At 44.2% G+C, this 19,762-nt stretch overlaps 1 protein-coding gene across 1 annotated transcript in view; it reads left to right on the forward strand.

The window, feature by feature from the left end:
* The window catches only part of LOC146198747 (glucose dehydrogenase [FAD, quinone]-like), a 32,156-nt gene extending 16,246 nt beyond the window's left edge, over positions 1-15,910 (forward strand). The window contains exons 7-12 of the mRNA XM_084594248.1: positions 144-311; positions 5,606-5,753; positions 7,330-7,490; positions 8,762-8,939; positions 11,307-11,529; positions 15,489-15,910. Coding sequence (XP_084450374.1) covers positions 144-311; positions 5,606-5,753; positions 7,330-7,490; positions 8,762-8,939; positions 11,307-11,529; positions 15,489-15,627 — 1,017 coding nt within the window. The 3' untranslated portion in view covers positions 15,628-15,910. The remainder of the gene's footprint in view (positions 1-143; positions 312-5,605; positions 5,754-7,329; positions 7,491-8,761; positions 8,940-11,306; positions 11,530-15,488) is intronic.
* The last annotated feature ends 3,852 nt before the right edge of the window (positions 15,911-19,762 follow it).

Below are 19,762 nucleotides of genomic sequence, written 5' to 3' on the forward strand. Positions count from 1 at the left end.
TCTAATAAAGCGCCTGGTGCACTAGCTCCACTACAGTTTTGTATAACCTCTTGCTTATCTCTTATGGCTTAGTATGTATAGCTCTTAATGCGCCCACATAAAGAGGGCACCTAGTTTCAAAATATTACTCCGCCTTGACGCAGGTGAACTTCGAAGGAAGTCGAGCTGTCGGCGTGACATTCACGATGTATGGAGAAACTAGAAATGTGTCAGCTGGAAGGGAGGTAGTCCTGTCCGCGGGGACAATGGGATCGGCCCAGATTTTGATGCTTTCGGGTGTGGGGCCGAAAGAAGACCTCGAACGATTACAGGTATTCGCGACAGAAATAATTGAATTTCTTTAAGTACTGTTTTTTCCTCCGTAAGTATGTGCACTAATATCTTTTGCTTTTACTCCAACGACTGATTTCAGTATTCTTGTGTTTAATCTATAAAGAGATAAATAATGTAAACGCAATAGGGTATCATAATTGCATGCTTGGACCCCTGTCTTGCTGAAGCGAACAGCAGGATTTCTAATCCGCATCTCATGCTGGGTAAGTCTGTCGGCTGTCAGGTTAGTCAGTTCGATGTGACGGCCGCAGGTCAAAACGATATTTTTGGGCCTTATCTTGCAGAATTATTTCAGTTAAATTTAACATGTCGAAGTTCATGTTCTGTAGCAGCAATCCTGTTGCTGTAACCGGCATGTTAAGAGCAACATGAATTTCAAGTTTTCAGAGGGGGCCTCTTGACGCTCTCCGTATAGGTATGATCTCCCCGCATCCCGAGTTTGTACTAACTACAATATGTACTCCAAGGATCTCTGTCAGGGCCTTCGGAGGGATCTCGCGTATCGACACCAGTATGTTCACTCGTGTAAACAGGTATTAGCATGGGCGTCTCAGAATGTGGTCTTCGGGAGGGGGATACTGCGTTACATATTGTGGGTTAGGGGGGGGGGGGGGGGGCGATGTTCAAGCGCCATATATATATGCACGCCTTATGTTACTGTTATGGCTGTAGAGTTATTGGCTTAGCAACATTTTATTATTTGGAGGGTCTGGTCTGTGGCATGCAGTGAGGCCGTCTGTCAGTTAGAACAGGTAGTGGAGCTAATTATCTTCTTGAAGTCAGTAGATGGTGCCGTGCTTAGCGTCTCCTGTTAAGCAAAAATTTATAGTTTCGTTTTTAGCTGTATGTCCAATTTCCTGTCATTTTCTTCTTTTTAACACTTGCGTTCCTGAAGATTATCATGAAAGCATCTCCTGCCCTTACATTTAGAGAGTCATCTACTATTGGCTAGAAAGAATGACTACTGCTTTCTAATAATTAAGCGTCTTGGTAAAAAGTGATTACAGCGCTTATTTCTAGGCGATCAATGCAATAAATTATTTGGTTTGGTTTATGGAACTTGACGTCCAAAATGCGACTCAGGTTATGAGAGACGCCCACAAATTATTAAAGAAAACAAAAACCGTGTCTTATGCGTCCCTTCCTTACAGTGGCTGTTGGCCTTCATACCTGGCTGGCATATCGTTTCAAAAGGGAGAACCTAGTGAATCTTCGAAGGTCGGACACAAGCATGGGAGGTTTCCAGACGATAAGCTGAGCATTATTTTTTGCCGATTTTAGAAGCATGCTTTTCTTGTTCTCATGCAATTATACACATGGAAAGTACAAATGCCAGAGGGTTGGCCACAAATCGTCTGTCATCATCACCGAAATCAGAAAAGGCCAGTCTTATTCTCGGCCTCTCGCAGTGAGCAGTCACATCCCCCTCTGTGTCTGCAATTTCTTTATTTCAATATTATATTTTATTCTTAGCCTCAATCACGGGAAAAGATATAGAGATGGGGACGCAACATGAACGATGTTATAGCGCAAACATCCAGATAATGACCAGCCAAGCTCTCCCACAGCTAACCGCAGATAGCAGCTTCAGCATCGGCCAAGCGGCGACCTTCAACAGAAGCAAAAAACAAACATACGTGAACGTTGTGTGATAGCAACCATCTCATATCGCACTGCTGTAACGGGAGCATTTCGCATGGTCTGAGCCGTCTTGAAAGCTTTGTCGCCAGCAGCATTGTCGCAGAACTTTGAAGAAGCTGGGGGTGACTTTATGCCGGCAGCACGGTGATTAGTGGCAAGCTACAGAATCAAAGCGTTCTGCTGAACAATAGAAAAGCACCTACGCATACTATGCGATTCTAGTGTCTGCGAGTACAAGCGAAAATACTGTAAACGGCGTTAAACGGATTTCTGGCGTATGTAGGAAAGCGAAGACCTGCGGAAAGCGGAAGCGTACATAGCAGTGATGCGCAAAAATATATTATGGATGAGATGTGCACAGCAAACAAAACTTCATAAACCAGTACCTTTATTACGTTTCAATGCATTTTGTGGCCAATCACGAAGCATGAAAGCACCCGCTCGATCAGGGCAAAAGTGAAGATTTGAATATTATATTCTCGTTAAGGCTGCTTCGTTTTTTTTCCTCACAAAGCATCGAAAAGAATATTATGTAAAACTTGATATTGCAGTATGGTGGATTGAGGAGCACATCACTCGACCATAAAATCAGTTACTTATGCCGGCGCCTTGGAAACCAATTTTTCTCACTTTCTACTTATGGTAAAAATTGAGACAAGCAAAGTCCTTAAGGTATGTTTCATGACATGCGCTTTTTCGAGTGAGCGAGAGACGGAGAAAAATAAAATTAACGAGCCAAGAACTTACAAATCAGCAAGCGAATGAGAACGAGAATAAAATTAGCGAATGCCCAGATATTCCCCAGCCTGGTTTGCGATAGTCCAAGCAACTCGTCGAGACGTTGTGGGAATCCGTCCGGTCGGTGGCACTTCCGACCATAGTATTCCTTTTGGTGTTATCACCTCCAGTTTGGCTACGTTTCACTCGCTCAGGCATGACGAGTCGCTGCTTGACGCTTGTCATGACTACGCATCACGAGTCATAATTAGCATGTGTATCTCATAATACACATACACATACACAAATACTTATTACACAACACAACGGATTTCATACGCACCCATCACCTGTAATTAATTAGTCATGATCACTTCTGCAGTGACACGATTATAAACGAACATGCATCACGTGCTATGCGTAATCTTAGACCTTAATGCAACCACATATACCTTGAGTGCTGCTACGAACACTCAACACAACAAGTACTAACCATGCAGGGCAGCGAAGCAACACTGCGTATGCCTTTTTGTGGCATATACGGCTATAGAACCCATGCGAACGAGATTACAAACAAGCGCTCTTTACAAAAGCATAAACAATTACTGGAAAGATTTGCAAAATAATTTTATGAGTGAACAGGTGAACAAAGGATTGGTGGCTTTGTGGACGAACGAGGAAGGCGGCAAACTAATATACAAACCACAGAGCGAATGGTCAAGAGAAGAAACAAAACAAGCGACGGTCTCTGCTTGGCTATCAGTGCTCTGGTACTTACTAGTAATTAATAACGAGCCAAAATGTGTTACATTATAAGTCTTGAACTAAGCTTGAACGAAGCTACTGCTTCATAAAACTGAAAAATTTAACGAAATTGTACCTAAATATTGCACCAAAAGTATTGTTTCCCTTCACTGCCAACACTTCCTGAAAAATGCTGGCCCTTAAAAAGCTCATATGATCCATGACAGCTCGAAGAGCGGAGCCGCCTCTTGGCGCTTAAGGGAATAAAGGGACTCATGATGAGTGCGGTGCAGGTCGATGTGTCCACACCTATGTATGATCGGCTATTGTCTAAATATCTTGCCACTCTCAACTTGTATTGCGTTTCCCCACAGGAGGCATCTGTCAAAGCAGGTGTTTGGTGTGCTGTGTGACACCATGGAAGTTAAGCACAGACGCTTAGTCTGTGTATTATCGCCGTGTCCAAAGAATAAGGAGTTCTGGTGGTCGAGCCGATATCAAGTGTTAGATCTTTTAGGACCCCTCGGCTTCCCGAAGACGGCACCTGAGGGCTGACCTGACTGGGTAAAAACTGCCCCAGCCGCCTTTTCCTGTTCTGTTTTCCATGTTTCACTTCCTTGTCTTCTTTCTCATAAGTGGCGTTCTTTCCTTCGATTTTTCCTTCTTCCAGGCGGTGAGGGTTAACCTTGAGTGGCTAACCACACTTGGTTGCACTATATTTGGTTACAGCTGAGGTGTGCAGCTGGTGCGGGCAGGGTTGCTGGCAAGTTCCTGCCCCGTCCTTTCGTTGGGATCCGTGGTGGGTGCCTGGCACATTGCCGGAAAACATACTTTCATGATGGGTGCCTCATTGATTTCGACTGATGCTACTCTGGAGAAAGTGCAGACTGTTGTAACTCGCCGCTTTCAAAAGAAGAAACATTCGCAAAATATTATGTTGTTCAAAGTAAAGCTAGAAAGAAACCTACCAGTATAATTACATTGCTTGTGTCAAAATTCTTCCCAGATCCTTGGGGCTCTCGTTATATGGTAACAAAACTTGCCAGTGGTAACCTCGTGCTTGAAGTTTAAGGGTCAAATACCCAATCTCACGAATACTGAGTCGCTTGGGGAAATAGCTGCTTCCGCACCGATCTCTCAATACAGCATGATGAGCAATTTCTGAAAATAATCTTCATCTAACAGAACTACAAGAAGGACTCAAATAACAAAATGGTTGCATTGTAAACAAAATCAAGTTAAGTAAAGACGTCACAGAAGCTCATAGGAAAGATCTTGCCCCTACTTTTGCCTCCTTCACAATCTCCTATTCGTCTACACTGAACTACAGTGCGATCGAACTTAGTGAATTCCGCCAATGCTTGAAATGTAAAAAAAAGAAAGGTTTTGGCACGCGTTGCACAGTTGTTGCGGACGCCAAATATGTGCGAAATGTGTTTCAAATGGCGACTCTCCCGAAACATATGAGGGCGCAACACACTGTGCAAACTGTGGGGGTGACCACACCAACAAGCCACCGTATTGAACGCTTTCTCTGTCTAAGCAGGTTTAAGTAGGGTATAAACATAATCTATTAGACGAGGTGTCTCCCAGATAGTGCCCAAACCCGTTTCCTCCGCGATCACGCACCCCGTTGCACCGGTGCTGATCTCGGAGGCCATGGTTAAGCCTTCGCCATTTGAAGCGGCGCGGCTATCGAATGGCGCCAAATATGCAGCCGAAACTGCAACTACTCGTGCTTTCGCTCTATAATCGGTTGAAAAGAGATAACCCATGTCATTTGTTTTTCGGTAAAGAAGCCAAAAATCAAATTTATATTCTAAAGACTATTGTTCAAGTGGTTCGCGAAAATAGCCTCGCTATTTATTCGAGCAAGTTGCTTTGTTTAGAGCCTAATAGTTTCACCGCAAAAACTAGAGGCATTAAAGGTAACCGTAATTCTCGCCTTTGAAGAGATATAGAGAATTAGGCTAGCCACAGGGCCCCTAATAAACTGTCAAGAGAAGATGCATACGGCTCGGAGAATTTTGTGAATGTCTGTACGTTCGTAAGCCGCTTCCACGATTGTAAGATTTATTAAGCACATCCGCATTGGCCTGCATTTTTTGTTGTGAGTGCTAAATTCGACTTCTGTTAATGACAGGCATGTGAATGCACTTTTCTCTAACAGATTCATGTGGTAGCCGACCTCCCTGTTGGCCGAAACCTTCAAGAACACGCCATATTAGTAACGGCAGTGCCAGTCAGCACAGCTGAGTATGTCGGTATTCTGCCATCTACGTTGTACGACATTGGCCAGTACGCAAGAAATAGAACAGGTAAGCGTGGTGATAACGCTGTAGGGGCTTCAATTTGAGCGGTTTGCTTGTAGTAATTATTAAACACTTTGCTTTGTGTGTGCCGCATACCTAATTGTCCCCTTGCTTTTTAATCGCATCTAGCACACAGAACTCACTGACAAGGATCTAATCCGCATGACACACGAGTAGTCATAAAAGTTGATAAAACATTGATCCCATAAACAATTCCCAGTTTTACAGGAATGGAATTTGACTAGCAAATCGCAGTATCTTTTTTTAAGTTGTCCATGAAGCAGTCTTTCGGAAGTTTTCGCTTCCATCGTGCAAGAACCTAGCTTTTATTGCCAACATATAGAAAGAATGGCAAAACACAAAATGAATGGTTACACGTGAGGAGTTTTGGCACACTAACAAAAGTGCGAATGAAGGGCAGTACACACTTTATAACTATTCCGCAACGTCTACATCTCAGTGTTTTGCAGTAAAATTTTGGCATGAGTAAAAATTGTCCGAAGTTGAGGTTTCAAGGTTGTTTAGAGTATTGAAACGACGGAGGCTGGTTAAGCATGCGTGATTCTAAGAACGCGAGCTCTTGGTAGCACGGGTTGCATATATTGAAGATGCCGTTACATTCGGGTATTCATGTTAGTATAAAGCCAGCTTTCAAGGCCTTTGTCATACAGCGCACGCGCATGTCCATTGGCCCGGGCATCGACTTAATCAGGAATAATAGCAGGAATGCAGTCCGAAACAATTGACCAGAAGCGAAACGACTGATTCTCGCAAAATACTGCAATATGGGTCAAGAATTATAAATTCGTGTTTACTGCTAAAATGTTTTTCCGCACTGAATAATACAGCGCAGGTAACGGCACGCTAAACATGCGAAAGTTAGACCTTAGCTTGATAAATGTATTTTGTACATGCCATTTACTCTCCCCGTATTTGTTTTTGTTTTGTGTCTCGGAACAGCAGGGCCGGCTTGCACGATAAAGTCCGAGCTAAGTCCAGACTTAAATGGTGTCTTTAGAAAGACCAAGCTTATTTAAGACGGCTCGTGTTTCGAACGTCGAACGCTTCGGGTTCATGTTCACCAGAGTGGCTTCCCAGAACGGCCTCAGCAACCACTTGGGGCATTTTTCCTCGTAACGCAATCTTAAGCCGCAAAAAGCAATGGCACGGATTTTACACAACGCAAAATTGACGGAATATGTACATCTTACAGCAGGGACAGTTCCAGCGCATCCCTGTATTTCCCTAATTTCTCTACTTAGACACCTGGCGTCCTTGTGTCTCAACCAAGACAGCACTAGAGTCGTAATCATACAAGCGACTTATACAAGTCAGGACTAAAGCCCAGTCTTGAGTCCAGTCTTAAGCGTCCATGCTAGTGGCCTATTCTTTAGACTCCAGTTAATTCTGGACTTAGCTAAGACAGTCTTAAGATTTTTTTGTGCAAGCGGGCCCAGGTGTCCTTCTAAACGTTTACGATATATTGAATCCAACTGTGCCATTTTTATTATTTTATTTTCTAGCCTTACTGCCTAGCCCGAATTACTACCTTAATCAGTTCTATTTTCTATTTATGCTTCAGGGTCTGTAGCGATACCATCAGGCATGGAAGCTCTCCACTTCATGAGCACTGACTACGCTCCTGATCCAGACATTCCGGACGTTGAAATTATTCTGGTTTCATCGCCGCCCGCCAGCGAGTTGGCCAGGACACAGTTGTTGAGCTCAGGGCTTCTGCCAGAGGTATGACAAGCTACACTGTGTGCTCATTTATAAAACGAACGGGCAAATAAGGGATATGTGTTCGTACTCGTAGTCATGACGGCAGTTTAGCAGTCAGAAGACACCGAAAGGCTGCTTAAGAACAGATTATTCGCTTCATTTGCACCTTAGAAAGAACTGAACAAAGTGGTGGCGGTGAGAGCAGCGAACGTGCTTCTTGGTCGTCTAAGCATATAGTCACTCCAACTCTTGTCAGTGTAATGATGACGAAGAACTTTAAAGATAAGGCGCCGAAGTAGCATACGACTATCTCGAACAAAATATAACCGGTTCCGCTAGGTTACAAAGTTTTCAAATGAATGAGCTAACACCTCTCGTCAGTGAGAAAGTGATAAAGCAGCTTCTGGAGTCTTTAAGTATGGAATAACAAATAGTACAGTCACAAAAATGATGAGCGTGAACATGGCAAAGCGTGCCGCACTGTACAATCAAGGCAGCCTACAGTGTGCGCCGGCAGTAACTTCATAGAGAAACATACTTACGTAGTATGTTTCTTTATGGTAACTTCGTGCACGAAATACGCGCGGCTCTTCTTCGCCCGTCTTCTACACTCTTTCGCTCGGTGGCAGAGGAAAGCCGACGGCGAAGTGGCTCTACCGACGAACGGGCGCATAAGAGCTTCACTCTAAATCAAAATACGGAAGCTTCAGAGTTGAACATCATATCAGACCTCTTATTTCTACACACTTAGCGCGTAGCATTCGGATGCGTTTGCCTTGAGCTGTTATCGCCACGTGTAGATAGCTGACGCAGCAGACGGCCCTGCTTGACGAGGCAATGGACAGCATCGATGGAAGGGAGTGTACATCCGGGCGTCTAACAGCCTTAGCCGCACGTATCTCGCTCGCTATCTCTCTGCCTGCAGTCGCTAGGCTGTGCTGATTGTGCAGCGCGGCATGTTTGACCCGGTTCACACTCATAAATTTTATGACTCTATCGAGTTTTGAGGAAATGATTTAGGATTAATGCATGGACGAAGAGGACGCTGCATGCAATGAAGGTAACGCGATAATCTTCGAAGGTTTAGTAATCTCCTACTAAATGTGCAGAAAACACGCGTTGCTTACGGATACAATTACACGCTCTGCTAAATTCGGGGTTTGTTATTTATTTCTGTATAGAGGCGTTATTCCATGAGAGAATGTAATGCACATATGTAAACACGGCAGCATCTGGAATTTGACGTTGATGGGCTGTCGTTTCGTAATTTCTAAAAAGATCGTTGTTTGCAGGCATACGACGCCTATCTTGGGCCCGGCACAGACCGACCAGGCTTCCGAGTGGAAGCTATTCACAATCGGCCGAAGTCCAGGGGCTCCCTAAAACTGCGAACTGGAAACGTGAATGACTATCCAAATATAGATCCACGTCTCCTCGAGCACCCTGACGATGTCAAGGCACTCGCTCAGGGTATGGCCCTTGTGTGAAAGGTTGGCATACTGCCCATACATACAAAGCTTATGTAGAATTAACAAATGTAAGCGCAACAGAAATAAAAAAAAAAACCCTGTTTACATAAATAGGCACATAACGCTAAGAAACGATATATTAATGGCGTGATATCGTTTGAAGGCTACAGGTAAAGATCAAAATTCGAAATTCCTGGTGCATTGTTTGAATTGATGGAATTTGGCACTAATAACTACCGCATTTGAGGGCCCTGTAGGCGTATAGAGTTGTGAGCAATGGACACAAAATTGAGCAACACACATCACGTGTACGGCAACAAAATTTTACCAAAGCAAACAACAAATACAAGCATGCGCTACACACTCACTGCAGTCAGCGCAAGGGCCTAGCTTTTATCTCCAAAGACTCCCGCTCGCGGCTGGGCTTGAGCATCATCGATCGCGTGCATGCACTTTGAGGAAAGTGGAAAGTTGGCCGAGTTGGTATGGAAATATTTAGTCACAGCGCACGCAAATGGGACAAAAGACAAAGGTTGCACGCAAACAAGAGCTGCTTTGTGTGCTATCTTTGTCTTTTGTCTCGTTTGCGTGCGCTGCGACCAAATTATGCATGCATTGTGCCGCATGTTTATTCGCTATTTTCCTTTTGAGCCTGTATTGCATCAGAAATACTTTTTAGCATACAGATGTAAACAACCAATTCATGCAAGACCACCCGACATAGATGAAAAGCCCCTTTTCTGCTATGCCGTACGAACGTTGCTGCGTGGCCCAGGGAGCATGTCTGACTGAGAATGCAAGGGCCGTGGAGGGTTCGATTACTCTCGGCCTCCTGTCTGACCCTACAAGCTCGATTTGGAAGCTCCTGCTAGGCCTGGCAAAAACCTTTGCGTAGTGAGCACGCTCATGCACGCTCATGCACGCTCACGCACGCTCACGCACGCAAAATCACGCGTACAGGCTCTTGCGCACGAGCACGCACACACGCACAGAAAAAAACAAATGCTGAAGACAAATAAGAGGCCGATGAAGAGATGGCAGTCGTCGAAATATCTCACATGCTCTGAGCAAAAATACAAGGCGTGCTACTGCACGCCTTGTATTTGTGTTCGGAGCATTCGGACCGGACGCCTTCATTTGTTTGAAGGCATCCCGCGCGTCCTGAGTGTTTGTTCAGTTTAAAACGATATCTGCACGAGGAAGCACCAACTCGTCACCGTGTTTGCCTTATTAGGGCTAGCGGTTTCAAACCTCAGCAATTCAAATCTAGTATCCATGAGCTTCCTTACAGCTAGACACGATCTTCCAACCTCGCACCCAAAAGCAACATATTCAGCAATCATAACACTCTGCTTCCTCGCCAAAATATATCCCCTGCCTGATAAATATCTCTCCAACTCGGAGGAATATATATGAAGAATTCACCAAATAAGCACAATAACCATCTCCTTCCAAACTGCATCCCCCCTGCTCACACTGCAGGGGATAGCGAACTTGTATTACATTATGTAGGCTCGCCAACAGATGTGCAATGTTTATCCCATTGGAAACCTTAATTCTCTCGAGCAGTGGGAGGCCAGCCTGCTCAGCGATGGCCCTGACCGACAAAAATGGCTTGTCGATCGGGACAATGCGGCGGCGTCGGCAAATGGGTGTCAGGACTGGAGTTCCATCAGTTTTTGCTGATTACGATATAAACAAATAGAATTTGGTCCTTATTTTTTGTCCTCGTGTGGCCGGAAAAGTTTAAGATTTTTGCGAAGAATTAGAAAAGTTGGAAGCTTACTGTCAAGATCCATCTAACTGTTATTTAATTCAGAGAAAGAGGTTGCGTAGTGGTTCGACTGCATACCATAGTCTAACAAGTTAAAAAGGACTTCGGTAACCTACTGGCAGGGTCCACCTCACTGACAAATTTTGATAACATGGGTGCCCCCTGGTGTCGGTACGGGTCACATACCTCGGCGAGACCAGGCGCCGCTACGTGACTGCGCATTGTAGTCTACTAAAACCGACTATTTTCTGAACAAATGTGTCTACAATGTCAGCACCAATAATTTTTCCTGTGTATGCTATGTGCCTTGATTAAAATTTGTCCTTGTAGTCATTTTCTTCTGCTGCACATGCTCTTGCTGATGAGGGTTTTGTACTCTATACCTAGCAATTGCTAGCGTTGATCTTGTGCTAATCCCTGGTTCGCGTTTTATTTTTATTGTGCTTAAGTATACCTTCTTCGCTCAACATCCATCTAGCATCATTATACTTCACGAGAACCTAGCATCGGGAAAAATTGCGCCATTTTTATTTTTCATCTTTTTATGGTGTCCGTAAATTGGCATAGGATTCAGACCAATGCGCATAATCGCAGGCATAAAGATATTCATCGACAGGATCTTGGATACTGACGCCATGAAGAACATCGGTGCCAAACCATGGAACGTGACATTTCCCCCATGCGCTCGAGCAGGACCCCGGTGGAGTCTGGAGTACATCGAGTGCATGGTTCGGCACTTGTCGCAACCTTCCTACCATCCGTGCTGCACAGCTCCTATGGGCTCTTATCCGGGAGCGGTAGTGGACGAGCGTCTCAGGTTTGTAAGACAAAACTCTTTCAACAAAGCTACAAAGCAAATGTACACCGGGTATCCGTTCAGTTCAGTCGTTCAGTCGTGTCCGACTCTTCGTGACCCTATAGACCATATCACGCCACGCTTTCCGGTCTCTAACTATCTTCCTAACATTACATAACTTCATCTGCAGCGCCTCGAGGATGCCATCTAACCATCGCGTTCGCTGCCTACCCCTTCTCCGGTGACTCTCAACCTTTCCCAACATCAAATCTTTCTCCAGCGACTCCTCTCTTCTCATCAGATGGCCAAAGTAGCTGAGCTTTAACTTTAGAATTTGACCCTCCAATGAGCAGTCAAGGTTTATGGTAGACAATACCGACTGATTTGATCTTCTGGCAGTCCAAGGAACTCTCAAGAGTCTCCGCCAGCACCACAATTCAAACGCCTCAATTCTTCGGCGGTCAGCCTTCTTCACAGTCCAACTCTCGCATACATACATCACAACTGGAAAGACCATAGCACGTGTTATACAGATCTTGGTTGGCAGACTAATGTCTCTGCTCTCTACTAGGCGGTCAAGGCTAGCCATGGCTCTCTTTCCCAGAAGCAGGCGCCTCCTAATTTCATGGCTGTAGTCTCCTTCCGAGGTAATCTTGGATCCCAAGAAGAGAAAATCTGTCACACCTTCCACTTCTTGTCCATTGATGCTCCAGGACTTGCTAGGGCAAGACGCCATGATCTTTGTCTTTTTAATGTTCAGTTTAAGCCCAAACTTCTCACTCTTTTCTACTACGAGCATCAGAAGTCTCTTGAGTTCCACTTCACTTTCTGCCATTAAAGTGGTATCATCCGCATATCTAAGGTTGTTGATACGTTTTCCAGCAATCTTCACTCCAGCTGAAGACTCGTCCAGACCGGCCTTCCTCATGATGCACTCAGCATATAGGTTAAATAGGCAGGGCGACAGTATGCAGCCTTGTCTCACTCCTCTCTCAATCGGAAACCAATCAGTAAGACCATGCCCAGTTCTGACTGTGGCCTCTTGCCCTTCGTACAGGTTCCTGAGGAGACAGATGAGGTGAATTGGAACTCCCAACTCTTGGAGAGCTTGCCACAATCTGCTGTGATCTACGCAGTCAAACGCTTTCTCATAATCAATAAAGCAGAAGTAGATGGGTTTCTGGAACTCTCTTGTCTTTTCTATGATCCAGCGAAGGTTGGCAATCTGGTCTCTAGTTCATCTGCCCTTCCGAAACCCAGCTTGCACGTCCGGAAGCTCCAGATCCAGATACTGCTGCAGCCTACCTTGGAGGATTTTCAACATCACCTTGCTAGCATGCGAAATAAGCGCGATCGTGCGGTAGTTGGAACAATCTTTGGCACTGCCTTTCTTTGTAATGGAGATGTAAACTGACCTCCTCCAATCCTGTGGCCACTGCGGGGTTGTACAAGTTTTCTGACATAATGTATGCAGAACGTTAACAGCGTCGTCATGGTCGAGGTTTTGAAGTAACTCAGCTGGAATGCCATCAATTGCGCTAGCTTTGTTCTTAACAAGGCTGCCTAAGGCCCATTCAACTTCACTCTTCAAGATGCTCGGCTCGAGGTCAGTAATCACAACCGTCTTATGTTGGGTATAACTTCATCCAACATTTGTAAATAGCAAACAATGACTGCATTGAGATCTTTCGGTATGCTTATTATTGCCCATAAGCAATAAACGCACATACTGCATGAAAATTTGCGTGTACTAAATTTCTTGAAACTTTATTCAAACCTTTGCCGTCTACAGCATAAGTGACTCCGTGATCAACGTTGAATTGATGTGTAGCCTAACGTCTAAAGACCTTAAAGCCTCTGAAATAGGTTACGCTCTACATTTTGAATGCGAACAAGCCAGAGATGGCGACACAGGTATTTAATTTTTTTTTCTTGCTTACTAATGTCTTGACAGTTTATTGTTCGTTTCCTCTTTCGTGAAGTGCAGCGAGGCTGCCTGTTTGAAACAATGCTTACAAGCGCTTAAAGCTAACCAGAAATATTTTAGAGAACTTACACATTCATCAGTTAAACGACATCAATCTTCTTTGCGCTACCGATTACACTTGGCTCCAGAATGACAAGCCGTCTTTCTAGTAGCTGTAGCGCGCGTCTTGCAATCCTTGAACCATAAACAGTGCTACGCGATTTGGCGAAGACTAAACATTGTGCGCCTTGAGCACTGCCATATTTCAAGGCATCTCTGTTTTCAAAAGCGAGATTTTTCACAACAGAACTATTCCTCTCAACCTAAGCACCAGTAAACTAATAGAACCGTGATGCATATGCGAAGAACATGCTGCTTTGCGATCAATTGATGGCTTGCTGAACCAACAAGTTCACTCGTAATTGATTTGCGCGGCTATGGGGAGAGCCTCGCAATAGAGATTGTTGGTAGACACCATTTTTTTTGGATCGCGAGTGAACATCGCAGAGCAGGGCACAAACGAATGCAGACGGTCATCATGTAGGGCCCACTGCTCGCTGCCTGTGAGCGATGTGAGGCGTCGTTATCTTTTTGCGACATTTTAAGCAACGCCATTGCAGGAATGCTTTTAACGACTACATTTTCACCTCTTTTTGCCCATCCTCGAGTGCAAGCCACGAGGAAAGAACTATTTCAACTGTCCGTATAAATTCAGGAATAGATACAAATATACCCGTCACCAAAGAAAAACAGTTTAGTGGATGGCAATGGAATCCATGAGCTTCGAATTTCGAGAAGAGCATGCTGTTCATAGGCCACCAAGGCTCGTTGGTTCAAGCCGAATAAAGATAGACCTAGTGAATGCGCGCTGACACTGGAGAGACCCGATAGCCCAATGGCCTTCACCTCTAAAAGCACAACTTTCATATATAAGGCACCACACGAGAGGTACATTTCGTCATTTTAGGAATGAACAATATTCTCGCAAGATGTTGAAAAAAAAGAGACGCATTGATAACATTCTTATCATTTAGTAACGAGCAAGGTGTGCTTATATGTTTTCTGGTGCGTTCGCATTCGCAGCCTCTTTTGCGCTTGTTTTGGTTCACGCTCGCACGTACTTGCTGTGTTCGCGTTCAACTTATTGGTGTGGCATGTTTTTTGTGCGTCTGGTTGACTTACCATGTGCATAAAATGCCTGTCCTTCAAGGTTCTGCCTGATCTATTATGCCCTCGTTGCTCGTATTCGTGATTCTATATTTCGTCTCACAAGCTGTTTGCTGCACTGCGAAAGGCTGGGGCGACCTGGTCCAATCAGGATCATGCGCTCTACAATAGGCAATTCCCGTCCTACGCGCCTCTCGGCCCACGAATCGGTGGCAGGGACGGTAGGAGCAAAATTATCTATTGTAGTGTTCAGGGACGAGAGGCACTTAGAAGCCAAATTTCCTATTACAGTGCGCATGCCTATTACAGTGCTGCAAATATCTTGTGAGACGAGGCACAATACCTTAACTGGAAAACGTGGCAAGCTGGATAACAAGATAAATAAATAAGCTAATGCTTGAGCCGAGCGACCGATAGTAGGCAAAGATTCTGTGTCGTACACGCTACGTCGTTGCGGCAGCTCCGAAGGAGCTAGCAAGTGGCGTAATAAAACAAATGTACAAAGTTTTGTTCACAGCGAGCATTCTTTGTGCTGTTCATTTGCGTATGCATAAACATTAGAAACTTGAACAGTATTTATGTACGAGCGGCATGGTTTACCTCAAATGCTTTTGTAATAATGACGCGTGGCTGATACTGTGACCTCTGACATGCCACCTCTGACACCGATAATCTCTGTGCAAAGAATTTCGTGTTAGCTACGAGACCAGAACAGGATTATATACTTAGAATTTCTAAGTTCACAGCATGTGCAAAGCTCTTAAGGGTTTAGGTTAACTCATCTGTGACAATCTTTGGACAAAGCTTTTGTAGTATCACATCTCTTCCCTACCATCTGTACCTGCAGGGTTCGAGGCAACGTGACAGGACTACGAGTGGCTGACGTCTCCGTGATGCCTGACATAGTCAGCGGCCACACACATGCTCCGGCCATGATGATCGGCAGCAAGGCGGCGACTATGATTATAGAGGACAATCGGCATTAGGTCATGTGCCCCTGGCGTGGATTATACAGCTCTCTATCCGATGCTGAACGAATAGCCAGTGTATTTCGAGTTCTGCGACCAACGTATTTAGGTTTCGGTCATCGGCACACTGCGTCCACCTTAGTCTTGAAATGGCTTCTTGACACGGGCGCAATTGGACGGAGATATTGAAGGCAGACTAGATGAAGGTATTAGATGTATTATTGGAAGTGCTGATGGGAGGTCTGCTACGATATCCCCAGAATGGCATTAGGTCTGAGAATAAAAGGTGCTGGTATTTTGCCTCTCTGTGAAATCATATTTATTTTCCGTTTCCCTGATCCTCTAAACCTCCGATCTCTGCTCCTCTGACGTGCTGCCGCATACGTAGATAAAACAGAAGGCACGCGTGCTCTACGTTCTGCAGCATACGTATGCGGTAGAACGTGGGGTACGCGTTCCTTGTGTTTTATATACGTCGACAAGGCGTCTAAATCAAAAGAAGCTGTTACTGTTTTATCAGGAAAGCTAACGGTTGCGGGGAGAAGTTATTACAACGTGCCATTACAGTATTTAAATAATCTATGCTCTCTCCAAGCCTAAGTGACTCACGCCCTTCAGCATTTACGTTTACGTCATTGGTACCACAAGAGACATACTTTTTTTTTCGACCAACATAAACGTTTGAGCATTAGGAAGAGCCCAGGACCAAATTTCAGAAACCTCTGCACAAAACGAAATATTTCGTGGACGCACAACTGCGATTATTGCGCATATGCTCGAGGGGAATTAATTTTGCTCGAAGCCTCTGATATACAGTAGTAAATGGATCATTGTCATACCTCACCGCTATTTGGCATGTGAAACGCACAGAACAGAAGTTTACCGTGTGTGGCACAACAGGTGTCACCAATTCCTTAATGCTGCAGTTGATTGGGCGAGGAAAAAGCATCGCGGGAAATGTTTCCACATCCAGTTAGCACGAGTTTATCAAACTATTTCTGAAATTTCAGCTTTTCTTTTCTAAGTTATTTGAAACAGCGGCCACTTTCATATGCTTTATGAAATCACGACGTTCACTTGGATACTTTCTATATTCTGGGTCATTCGGTACACCTACCTTCTTTATTATCTCTAACATACAATCCGGATGCTTGTCGCTCGCATGTCGCATGTCTGTGTCATATTCTTCGCTTCAACGGCGGTATTTTATATGACGTTTCGTTCTAACCTTTGCTGAAAAGATCTGTTCTGTGTTATGACATACTTTTTCCTTTAGATTATTATGCTGTATACTTCGCTCATTAGTTTTCTGGCTTTTTCGCGCAAAAAACCCGACACAGAAGGAACGAGGTAGACAGGACAAGCGCTTACTCGAAAGTTATTTCGCTAATTAGCTTTAAGTACACCTGCATTTGGGTAAGGAGGACCCGAAGAAAAATTCCTACTCTTGGAGATGGAAAACGGTCCTGCCTAATGAGAACTGTGCCAATACTAATGCATAGTTTTTTTCTCTTCGAAGGGAAATGGGAGCTGGGTTCCTTAATCTTTTTCCTTATTTGATTTTACTACACGTGTAATTTTAGCGCTTAACACAACTAAACTGGTTCACAAGCTAAAATGGATGTTGAAGCAGTCGATTCTGAAATAATGTAATCACTTTGTGTCCTCTGGTGGACGCTGAAACCTCAGACACTCATGCGTTCCTGTATTCGGTTCCGAAAGCCGACTTGAACACTTAACTTTGAAATCAAAAGCTGAAGGCCAAACCTATTTAACTACTATGCCGGATCCTTGACAAATATAGAGTAAGTTAGAACTCAATGAAATATTTGCGCGTGCCTTGGTTATCATGTAAAACTTTCTGACGAGCTAGTTAGTACAGGATACCATGATGCTTAAGAAGTGATGTGCGCTTAAAAGGCAATCACAGGAAAGATTGAGACAGAAGCGCAACTTCTAACTTTATTAACAGAAAATGAGTTGATACTATATCCGTAGATTCCGTGTGGAAGGCTGCACGTCGGTGCGGGAACCAATAAAAAAAATCTACAGAAACAAAAGAAGACATATCAACACTAATAAATACTTTCTTCTGGGCGATTTCATGATAGCAAAAGCAATAAACTTGCGCAATAGGTAGAAGAAGAAACTTGCTCAATAGGTACCTCACGCCTCTTTCTCCTTCTACCTATTGCGAAAGTTTATTCCTTTTGCTAACATATCAACAAGTGTTGAATTTCGATAAAGGCATATTCACATCGGTTGAAAATTATGAATAACATGATAAATATGGAAACAACATTAACAAAGCTACGTAAACCAACATGAAAAAAGAAGTATGACAGCTGAGAATGAATTTAAAACCATGCAGAGGGTGGCAACAAACATAAATACAGACTAAAACTAAGAGCAGTGAAAACAACGTAATAATCACGTGAAAATGATAAATGCGTTCTCAAACAAAAGGCACTTGCATTGACAAGAGGCTAGATGTAACCGCATAAAAGGCCTTTAAAAGGCGGAGCGGCCTCGCAGCTGCAGCCAATGAGAGAGTGGCGCATATCACAGTTACGGCCGTCACCGGACAATGCTGTACAAGCGCGTGTTACACCGGACTGAGCAGCTACGTGCCGCTCACACACCCTCGAATTCGGATTCTCTTCCCTAGGGTCAGTCATATTCCTCGGCCTTCACAGACAGCACACAGGCACGCGCGATACTCCGCCGACCTCGGCTCTGAGCCACACACCGGGCCGCTCGGTGATAAGAGCCTCTGCAGACGGGGCGAAAAAAGCTCAGGGCGCACTTTTTATTGACGTCAGTATGGACAAATGTAGGTCTTCTGTCACTGCAATCATATCAAAGTGTAAAAATGCTTATGAAAGTATAGAAGGAGTAATCCGTTCTGCGCACTTACTTCGAATTTGATTAACTATGCAAAGCGGCTCCAATTTCCTGCCACATTACTTACTTTCAATTACGCTGTACAGCACCGAAAATGGGACTTTAAATCTGCCATCTACTGTGCTGTGCTCAAGTATAGGTTCTTTTATTCTGCCGCGCGAACTTTTCTAACTTATTCAGGAAAACTTCAGCCACTAAACGCTGCGTGTCGTTTAACATCACGACGACATACATGAAGTATAAGCGACGTCGTATATGCGGAACATGGATTAATTTAGAGATCGTGTGAGTGAGTTATTCTGCCATCGGACGCATGCGGCAAAGAATTTTTCGCCTTACCTCTGCGTGAAAGTTCGGCCACGGCAAGCCATGATTTCATCCCGCCTTATCTTGAACAGCAGAGTTTCCGGATCCAAAAGCCTTTGTCAGGATCGTGTATATACACCATGGTGATTGATTCATGCTCTTTTCTTTCACCAACCTCTATCCTTTTTCCAGATAAGAACTAATTTGAAAACCTATGCCCATTTGACATCTGCAACAAAATTTGATTGTATCCCTATTTCCGTTTTAGTAGCTTATGTGAAGCGAATATATTCGTGAAAACGAATAGTTGCAGGTAGGAGATGCCCGAAGAAATGGCACCCACTATTTAACTAGCGTGCACTTCAGTGCAACAACCTTGATGTGTTTTAACTGAATTATCTTTCACTGACTGAGAACTCAAATGGTCACTGACCTCTTTTCGACACCTGAAGACACTGCTGATATGTTTTATGCTTTTTCGATTGACGTGGAGGGTATGAGGAGGGCTTGACGGCGGTTGACGCACTGAATCCGAGGGTCCAGCCGCCTTTCACAATGTATTGTGAATTCTTGGAAGTAATTAGCTCTCAGATTAGATTCGCCGAATTTGAAAATGTCTGCTTGACGCAAAAACAACATTTGCATTAGTACTTGAACTGTATTGGTTTTAAGTGGGCTGCTTTCAAAACCATGTTGAAAGCAGGCCAAACGCGAAGAAATTTGTTTACGAATACGTGTTACATGTATTGGCAAATACATTTCTTCACGCTTTGACAAGACCTTTCATTTCTAAGTCCTGTAAATATATTGACAATTGCTTGGTTTGGTTTGTAGAGTTTACTTCTCAAAAGCACTCGGGCTATGATAGACGCCGTTGTGGAGGGCTTCGAAAATTAGGATCACCTGGGGATCTTTGACGGGCATCGACATTGCACAGTACACG

This window comes from Amblyomma maculatum, chromosome 2 (genome assembly GCF_055883805.1).
Source record: "Amblyomma maculatum isolate TAMU_Amacu chromosome 2, ASM5588380v1, whole genome shotgun sequence".
Classification (NCBI taxonomy): domain Eukaryota; kingdom Metazoa; phylum Arthropoda; class Arachnida; order Ixodida; family Ixodidae; genus Amblyomma; species Amblyomma maculatum.